Genomic DNA, 10,839 nt, shown 5'->3' on the forward strand with positions numbered 1-10,839 from the left:
AAACAATAAGAAGTCCATTTTTCATAAAAATAACGGTTAGATTATGTTAATTAATATATATTTGATGAATTTTATATAAAAATGTGGGTATTCGAATTGAATGGGAAAAAAAACTCTGTAGTCAGTTCTGATACGAAATGTATGAAAATTTCACGCATTAATGATATTAAAAAATATTTTCTTCTCTGCTACCATCTGCTAAAAGCTCATTTCGATATTTGGAACCATTTATGAAATATGGTGGATGATATGAATAATTCACCAGAGTCACATCGTTGTGTGCACAGATGGAAATGAGTGTGATACATAAAATCCATTTTCTGAAGACTGGGGTCAGATATGGACTTCCTCCCAAATCTTAAGAGAAACGCAGTATATTGGAAGTAAGAATTAAAAAACGCCTTCAGTCACAAATTTTCGAGTATTATTAAGTACACGATGCATTTAGGACTCTGTGGGTCCATCCCCAGATATAAGTTACATTAATACAAGATTTAATTTTGCTCTTGAATGAGGTGACATGCATGTTCCTGTCATGAAAAGGTTTAATGTTATGAATTTCGTAAGCCAAGTGCGGATAATATTTACGAAACTATGGAAAAAACTGAGCGTTTTTAACCTTTTAACACCATCATGCAATGGTTTCTCCATGCTGTTCACGCATATCTCTTCACTCAAGAGGCACAACTGCATACACATTTTGTAAACACTTCACAGATGATGTACATGGGGTGATCAAAGATGAACTTATTTGTAGTGCCAGAGATCTAATTATTAAACAATTGACATGTTCAAGGAATCACTTTAGGATAGGTCTTTAAAATAATAACTGTGGCTTTCAAATCTGTCTGTTCATTTAACACAGCTTCTGGTTTTTCCGATTTTGTGGAGGTATATCGCCAGTACTAAAAGATTTAGGAACTTACATTTGGCCTCGTTATGCAGTACTAACAAACTGTTATCTAGTCTGTTGAGATGTGTTTCGTTTCCAAGATATATTGTGCAATAACTGATTTTTCGAAATGGTTTAGCCTGAAACCATTTACGTGTTCTGGAAAGCCTGCATAGTAGACAGGACAACTGTGGCCTGATACTCCGTACACTCCACTGTTGTTGAATTTTTCTGTATTTGACTTCATGGTATGGACGAGTAATTTTCCCAACTTATTATTAGTTAAGGATGCAATTGTTACATTTTTTAACGGTTAGGGATTTTTGTGATATGGGGCCCAACTATGGGACATTGGCAAATATTTTCTCTTCTTTCAGAGTGTGGCCATTTGTTATCTTACTTTCCTCTAAATCAAGAGAGTATGGCATGGACCTACATGTGTCATGTTTCTTTGTGGCAAGATGACCTGATGAGTAGTGCGGTGTTATGACCGTGTATGTCTGCTATCTGTGCATGCTCAGCCGGTGTTTTTGTTGGTGGTTGATGATTTTAAGAACCAGGAAACTGACACTTTTGTTGTCCTTATGTTCTATTGTGAATTTTATGTTTTTGTGGAAAGAACTAAATAATGCTAGTAGCCCTTCGGTCTCCTCTTCTGTTCCATTAAAGAGCAGCGAGATATCATCAACATGTCTCCAGTAATACATTATTTTACTTTTGAGCCTATTGTTTTATATAAAGAACTTATTTGGAGATGATTGAGAAAATATCTGCCAGGAAACTTGATACGCTGCTGCCCATGGCAAGACCCTCCTTCCGTTGGTAAACTTCCCCATTAAATGTAAAGTAACTGTGTGAGAACATTAGCTGCAATATGTCCTTGACTTCTGGTATTTCTTCAATTCACAACTTTTTATGTTTTACTGAGCTTTCAAAGATGATGTCTAATGCTGCTTTAGTTGGTACATCCAAAGAGGCAAACCTGGCACCTGTAGGGATTTCTAGATCATTAATTTTAGCTACTAATTCATTTATGTTCTTAACTGAGTACAACCTATCAAAAGTATAATACTGATTCAGAATTTCATACAGTACTGAGAGACTTTAGAGGCAGGCGTATTTTTAGAAATAACAATAAGCCTCAATGGAACATGAGGTTTATGGGTCTGAGGTCGAGCTCTCAGTTTTGGAGCTATGGGATTCATTAAAACATAGATTTTAGCTGTTTTTCTGTGAAGAGGAAATTACAATTATTAACCATTATTCTGATTTTCTTTTTTGAAATCTTACAGTTGGATCTCATTTAAGCTCTTTTATGTTGTTTTCAGGAAAGAAAGTCAGTCTTTTAATGATGTATTCATCTTTGTTCACAATTATTACAGAATTGCTTTTTTCAGCTTTAAGAACCATGGCACTGTTGTTATTGAGTTTCATTTTTATGCTGTTTATTAGCTTTCTCTCTCGATAAACTGTTTTGAGGGTCTCTCTATGGGTACTTATAGTTTTCTGAATAATTTTATTTATGTTTTGTGCTAGGACAGTTTATTCAGTGTCATTTAGCTCAATTAAATCCATTGCTTTTTTAGAGTGTGATGAGGTTGCTTCAGCGTGAAGTAATTTCACAAAGTTATATACTCATCTGGTTCAGAGATTTACTAACTTAACAGTACAAAATACGATTCAGTTTCTCGTAAGGTGGGCACAACTGAAGCCAACAAGTTTATCATCGACTCAGATGAATATTCTGCAACACGTTGTTCATAAATTATTAAAAATGTTATTTTTTATTTTTTGAGAAGTTTTTAGTGGAAAACATATATTGCGAAAACTTCTGAGAAAATCGTTTCAATCCGACACAAAGGTTCATAGCAACGCACATAATGGTATGTTCTGAAGATTTCACACCAGAAATCTGCTACAGCGTTTACACTGAGAAAATTAATGACTGTTAGTGCAGCCGCTTTTAGTTAACACGATATAGTCTGGATAGGCTTAAAGCTTTATGAAAGCTGGAAAAGGAAGTGTGCAATAACGAAGAGAGTGTGCAACAATTAAGAGAGTAAAGTCTCTCCGATTGCTCAGTATCTTTTTGTCATTTGAGGTGCTTGTTGAATGATCCTCTTCTATTTCTTTTAGAGTCTTTGAAATTTGTCCTAGTGAAATACTTACAACTAAACTATTTTCCTTTCACACGGGCAACACTATAGTTACACGACTTGCATCAGCAATTCATTTGTGTTTTTTGGTAGTGAGGTTACCATATCTAGACTACAAACCGTGTCCACAGGTTTTGCACTCCTCCGTCACACGTCCACAAATCGTCTCTGCGTTAGAAAGGTCTGCGCTTTAAGCATTGTTATTTGAAGTGGCTTCACAGATAATAAACTTATGTAGGTCTGACACTGTAAGTACTCATTTTTGCATGATCCCAGTCTCAGCCATAGTACCCAGCGAACTGGTTTTAGGGCATTTAAAAACGTATCACGCCATGATTTTGTGTATCATCTTATACGTATCTTATTTATTCATGACTTGTTGGGTCATTCACACCTTGACAATGAATTATTACAAAATGTTGCTTTTGTTTATGGTGATACAAGGTGTCGATTACAATACACATTAGGGTATAGCTGGAATACTTATTTGGCAACCCTACCACATTCAATACAAAATGAAAAATATTGCGTTTTTTTTCTTTATTGAATCTCAAACTTCGTGCATTCTCAGAGATTCAACGATCCTAGAATGCACACACAATGCTAATGTTGGTGAGCATTGTTTCCAGCATCAAGCATGGTCCTATTCAGCCATTTTGACGAAATCAACGGAGGAGGGACAGCGTCTTGACGCCTGCCTTGCCATTTGAATTTAGGAAATTATTATCTAACTGTTTTTACCACAGATTTCGCAGCAAACTTAGCAAATGTTATGGTTTACATGTATTCCAGTACCTGTCTTCCTCTACCGTTTATACTCTCCGTAGACCACTCTAGTACTATGCCATAACCCATGTTCTACCATCCAATACCTTGTCAGTGTTTTCCATAGGTTATTTTCTTCTTTCTTCGTCGGTTCTGCGGACAATTCCCCCCGCCCTCATTTTTAACATCCTTCTATAGCACCACATGTCAAACGCTTCGATTCTCTTCTTTTTCCATTTTGTCCACAGTCCTTACAACGCTGTGCTCCAAACGTACATTCTCCGAAATATCTTCCTCTGATTAGGGCCGATGTGTGGTACAATCAGATTTCTCTTGGCCAAAAATGTCCTCTTCTCGTGTACTAATTATTTTTTGTGTCCTCCTTACGGCGTCCTTCTTGTGCTAGCTTACTTCCAAGCTAGCAGAATTACTTATCGATAACTTCGTCTTCTTCGTTGTCCTCAACTTTGATCTTAAGTTTATCGCTAATCTCATTTCTGCTGCTCCTTATGACTTGCGTCATTCTTCAATTTATTTATTCTGTAGTCATTAGATTGTTCACATCACTCAACACGTCCTGTAATTCTTCTTCTCTTTCGCTGAGGGGAAGATGTTCGCTGACGACTCTTATCGTTAAATCGTTTTATCCTGCATTTTAATCTTTTTCTTGAATCTTCTTTTTATTTGCATCATTGATTCCTGCTGTTTAGACTGAACAGTATGTGCGAAAGTCCGCTTTCGTGTTTTCCTACTTTTTATTCCGACGCAGTATTGTTGATCTTCCATTCTCTCTTAGACCTTCAGTTTCTCGCACCTGTTGTACATTGTCCGTCTTTCCCTTCATCTTACACCTATACTGCTTTGAATTTATAATAATTTGCATCATTTTCAACCGTAGGACGCTTTTTTCGTGTCAACAAATCCTATTAACTTTGTTTGATGTTTAAGTCTTGCTTCCATTATCATGACATCAGGTATGAAAACTTGATTTCATTATCACTACGTCAGAACTGCGTCTCTGTGTCCTTCCCTTTCCGAAAGCCAAACTGATCGTCATCTAACAGATTCCCAGTTTTCTTTTCCATTATTTTGTTTATGATTCTTGTCAACAATTTGGGCGCAAGACACGTAAACTCATTTTTGAATAGTTTTCACACTTACCTGCTATTGCTATCTTCGGCATTGTGTGAATGACATTTTTCCGAAAGGGTGATGGTATGCCTCCAAACACAGAGATTCTGCGCACTAACTTGAATAGTCGCTTGTTTGCCACTTACCCCAATGATTTTAGAAATATCGAGAGAATGTTGTCTATCCGTACTGCTTTTTTTGACCGCAAGTCTTCCAAAGCTCTATTAAACTCTGTCACTAACACAGTATATCCTCCATATCGCTCCCAATTTCTTCCTCAATAACGCCACCAGACCAACGCTCCACCTCATAAAGGACTTCAGTGTAGTGTTTCCATCTGTCCGCTCTGCCGCTAAGGCAGGATGTCGGTACCAAAGATGAGCTAGTACACTGACATACTGCAAGAGGAGGTTCTCGCATTGGGTCTGACAGTACTGACGGCGTTAGATAACGTCACAGCAGTCACAACAACCCCGTGGAACGTAAAATACAATGTTTACACGTGATGCTCTGAATTTAGGGACACCTCCTCCCATATTCCAATCTTCAACATACCGAACTTTTTTCTTTGTCACTGCCAACACTAGCTTTCTCTGTCACAGCATCCGTATTTTAGCAAATTGATTGTGGATATACGCACACTTCGGAAAACCATAAACAGTAAGAACCGAAATGTACTGCAGCATCTATTTTTCCTCGTTTACCGTCTGTGATGACTGTTCACAATAAACTATCAATAACGCAGAAAAACAATTAAAAGTTGTAAATAATATATATATACTCGTGTGGCAAAACTTTATGACCACCTACTTAAAAGCCGTAGCATTAAGTGTGTTATGCTGACTCTCGACCAGAAACGCACACTATGTTCAGTGTTTTTGAAGGACATCACCTTTACGCCAGTGACTGCTATAAGTTTTTATTACACCCTAATGAAATTTCGGCCTTAGGCCATTATCAAATGATATTACGGCTTTAAACCACGTCAACGTAATGTAAGCATTTGTATGACGTCAATCCTGTTAAATACATTCGCGTCGTTGTTACACAGTGCGAGCACACGTATTCAAACATCGTAAAACAACATAATCTGTAAATGCACATGTTCGTTAACCCATCACTAGTCACACATGCATTAGACGACAGCTGCAGACTAGTAGAAACAAGAGTAATGAAATATGGGGACCTCGCAGGCCATTTGACAACAGAAGTTCTTCCTATCCAACTTCCAGGAAAGTCCTCATTTAGTATTTACGTTGCAATGCGGTTCGAGTGAGCTGGATAACTGTCGTGTTCTAGCCACATACACTGTCGAATGTCAAGTGATACCTTTGCTAGAAGAACCGGCAGAATGTTCGTCAGGACGGCTGCGCACGACTGTCCATTCAGAACGCCTGAGGTGAAGTGAGGTCCCACAATGTAATTTCCCAAGATGCATCACCGTGCGCTTACGCTTTGTAGCCGTTGATGTTGCACCTGACGAAGCCAGCGTGGATTCTAGGCGTACGTATGTATATATGTGTATATGTCTGTGAGTATAAGATGTTGACTGTGTGCTTTGATAATGGTAGGTACACATTAAACTCTAATTCAGATCAGCAGTAGAGCCCATCTGCATGTTTTGTAACCAGTTTTTACATATTTAGGTGAATTAAACGCATGACTATGTTGCCCTACGAACATAGTTTATTTCACTAGTGCCAATAATTGAGCTGTGTGTTTTACAGCAAGTAATGTTGACAATTTAGATGTGGAAACATTTGATTTCCACATCTGTTATGCTTGCAAGGTGTGCTTTTGTTTGAAATTTTGCAATTTTATCTTGGTTCAGAGTCTGAACTTTCAGAATCTATAATCACGTTAACAGATAAGCAACCCACATTCGGTTTATGTACTCGATACATGATGAACAATTTTATCAGAGATTTTACTTTCGTGATATCGTATCTTGCAGATGTTTCGTCTCTGTCATCATCCTTGGTCATATTGTGTGTGTAAGGAAAGCAGACACCTCCTTTGTGTATTACAGTATCAATTATACTTCGTAAAAAAAAGAAAAAGAAAAAGATCTTCCTTCCTCGCCAAAGTCGCGTTATGCTATGTTCTGTGTGAGTAACCGTGCGTTTTCATGTTGCACACTTGTAGTGGATTTTGGTGTTATTTAACAGCTGATTACAGCCATAGTCTGAAAACGTTTTACAGAGCCTTGGAACAATACTTCGGACTGGTGAATATCACCGCAGTCCGTTTTGTATTGAACCTCGACTTAGCTCAATCCTTTTGTAGCAAAAATCAATAACTGCCAATCGATATCACTGATTAATTTTCCTATGAATACATTGTCTTTGCCCTGTGAAACTGGTGTTCAAATGTTACTGAAAACGTTAGGTGATGACCGTATACAGCATCAGGATGAAATGGCAACAAAAAATGTTTAAATGTGTGTGAAATCTTATGGGATTTAACTGCTAAGGTCATCAGTCCCTAAGCTTACACACTACTTAACCTAAATTATCCTAAGGACAAACACACACACTCATGCCCGAGGGAGGACTCGAACCTCCACCGGGACCTGCCGCACAGTCCATGACTGCAGCGCCTAAGACCGCTCGGCTAATCCCGTGCGGCGAAATGGCAACACCCTTCACATTTTTGCATACCGTAGTACCTCTTATATATGTGGAAATATTTAGTCTAAGCGCGTACAGTGATCTACACCAAGAGCAGATGTGAAAGATGACATTCAAAATGCCTGTTTGTTCGCGTTTATGTCTAGTAGTTTACCCTTGTGTACTTTAGCTGACATATATTTCCCGCTCTTTTACGCATAAATTGAAACGTCAGCTGTCTTTTTGCCACGTTATGCTTTAGCCACATGTGTTTAGGTATGAAAGTAGCATTTAGGCACTTAATTCGAGAGTCCACAGTGAAGCTTTAGGCAGCAGTTTGACGGATATCTGTGTGCATTTCGAAATTAACATTGTGATTCTTGACGTAAAATTGGTATTTTTTCATCACTGGCGTATTTAGGCAGACATTTTAGAAGTTTAACCAACCACATGGTGTTTCAGAAGCATCATAGATATTGGAATACATTTAATTTAAGGCTCTGTTGCACCTTCGGCACTGGTTCAATAATCGATTTGTAGCTATCTGTCGGCGACGACAAGAAAGGGTGCTTAAAGTCGCAGTTGACATTATTCCCCATCTTTGAAAATTTTCAGAGTAGTGTTTAAAGAAAAATTATCTTCCACAACTGTTATGACTAATTCGTTAATTATGGTGCATAAGCGAACGTTAATTTTAACTCTTTATCAACATTATATTTTATAGTCGTTCTCATTTCCTGTAACAAATTCTATAAGTCGTTCTCATTTCCTGTAACAAATTCTATATAGTTTCCAATGAAGTTTAGTCGCCGCATGTCATTAATATTTTTATAAACATTCCCCCTTTCGTGCTCTGTCTGCTTCAGCTTCTATAGAATGGCGATGGCCACCAATAGTAGCTGGAAGAATTTTAGCCAATAACTGAACTTCATCGGTATGGGAAAGTGAATGCGACAAAGCTGCTTCACAGTCTTCGGCTAACTGTGAACACCAGCAGATCCTCTAGAAAATCCCAGCTGGGGGATCTACGCTGCTTAATATCCTAGAAAATATTACCTTCTTAACAAATAAGTTTTTCTCATCTTCATATTACTAATGATTCAGAACCGAATTCTCCTGACAGTAAGTGATGTGAGGAAAAGGAGATATTTAGCTGACCGCATGAGCAGGCGGAAATTTTCAACACAACGAGAAAAAGACCTACAGCTACAGATGCAGCAGAAGAGGGATAGTCAATCATTTTTCATTCAATGTAAGCATATGAAGCCAGATCAGGTTCTGAACGTCTAACCACTGTTGAGAATAAGAAGAAATGCAAGACGACATAAGCTTAGTAATCCGAACAATGAAATGGGATTCCACTCCCACGATATTAACAAAATACATTTACTTCCAATAATTATAGGCCTACTTTTATGTTTTACACCAGAACCAAAAGGCATCAAAGGTAAAAAATAAAAATCTCAAGGAGCCACTGCATCTACCAAAGAATCGATTTCCCCAATACCCGCAAAACTGTAAATCGTATTATTCTGTGTATCTGCCAGCTCTGTCATCATTGACAATCTGTAATAAAATGAACCTAGATTGATTATTCATATTTATGTTCATTTTTATTACAGACAACTATTTCCTGCACAATACCTGGTGGTGTATATCTGACAGGAAAGCTTACACGGCTAATGTGCGTCGTGTGTGTCTGTTACCAGAGCGAGCGCCTGCTGGACTCTGCTTTCAGCTGCGGCTGGCCAGACGCCGACGGTCGTTTCTGCAGTGCCCTTCTCATCTTCATGCAACAGGCGTCGCAGCCTCTCAAGATCAGGGTAGGCAAGATCTTCACACTGTCCAGGAACTCTTTCTTACAGGTGTGTAAACTTTTGTCAGAAATAACATGATTCCAGTTGAGTAAATCCAATTTCGTGAGTAACTGAAAATCTAAAGAAATATAAATGGGCATTTAGTTGATGTTTTAATTTATCGACTTTGATAATGATGCAGATACTTAACAGCCTATTGGTTAGTTAGTTACATGTTTCATGGCTCATTCCTCACGATAGATGATGTTTGGTTTGTGAGGCACTCAACTGCACAGTCATAAGCGCCTGTACAACGTCCCAATTTTTACACAGTCCCATTAATTTTACTCCGTCCAATCTAGCCGTGGTCACGAACGATGATGATGAAATGATGAGGACAACACAAACATCCAGTCCCCGGACACAGAAAATCCCCAACCCAGCCGGGAATCGAACCTGGGACCCTGTGATTCAGAGGCAGTAACGCTAGCCACATGACCACGAGTTGCGGAACCGCACGATAGATCGTAGCGATATGGCATGAGTCACTGTACATTCACATCACAAATTAATTTATGCATATGGTTGCATTCTGAACAATTCCGAATTTTTTAATATTACAAAAAGAAGAAAAAGATACATAGATGTGAGTTAGTAATCTCTGTCCACAACTTTTTACACGTTACAGTAATAGGAAGTCTTCTACAGAATAGAAGGAGTTGTTAAGGAGAAACTTTCTCCGTTTCTTTTCAAATTTTACTTTGTTGTCTGTTGTTGTTGTTGTTGTGGTCTTCAGTCCTGAGACTGGTTTGATGCCGCTCTCCATGCTCCTCTATCTTGTTCAAGCTTCTTCATCTCTCAGTACCTACTGCAACCTACATCCTTCTGAATCTGATTAGTGTATTCATCTCTTGGTCTCCCTCTACAAGTCTTACCCTCCACGCTGCCCTCCAATACTAAATTGGTGATCCCTTGATGTCTCAGAACAAGTTCTACCAACCGATCCCTCCTTCTAGTCAACTTGGGCCATAAACTCCTCTTCTCCCCAATTCTATTCAGCACCTCCTCACTAGTTATGTGATCTACCCATCTAATCTTCAGCAATCTTTTGTAGCACCACATTTCAAAAGCTTCTATTCTCTTCTTGTCCAAACTACTTATCGTCCATGATTCAGTTCCATACATGGCTATACTGCATACAAATACTTTCAGAAACGACTTCCTGACACTTAAATCTATTCTCGATGTTAACAAATGTCTGTCCTTCAGAAACGCTTTCCTTGCCATTGCCAGTCTACATTTGATATCGTCTCTACTTCGACCATCATCAGTTATCTTGCTCCCCAAATAGAAAAACTCCTTTACTACTTTCAGTGTCTCATTTCCTAATCTAATTTCCTCAGCATCACCCGACTTAATTCGACTACATTCCATTATCCTCGTTTTGGTTTTGTTGATTTTCATCTTATATCCTCCTTTCAAGACACTGT

At 38.3% G+C, this 10,839-nt stretch overlaps 1 protein-coding gene across 1 annotated transcript in view; it reads left to right on the top strand.

The window, feature by feature from the left end:
- LOC124620231 overlaps positions 1–9,448 on the top strand; it is a 51,317-nt gene extending 41,869 nt beyond the window's left edge. The window contains exon 6 of the mRNA XM_047146899.1: positions 9,176–9,448. Within this exon, the coding sequence (XP_047002855.1) occupies positions 9,176–9,448 (273 nt within the window). The remainder of the gene's footprint in view (positions 1–9,175) is intronic.
- Positions 9,449–10,839: the final 1,391 nt, after the last annotated feature.

Source organism: Schistocerca americana, chromosome 6, assembly GCF_021461395.2.
Source record: "Schistocerca americana isolate TAMUIC-IGC-003095 chromosome 6, iqSchAmer2.1, whole genome shotgun sequence".
Lineage (NCBI taxonomy): Eukaryota > Metazoa > Arthropoda > Insecta > Orthoptera > Acrididae > Schistocerca > Schistocerca americana.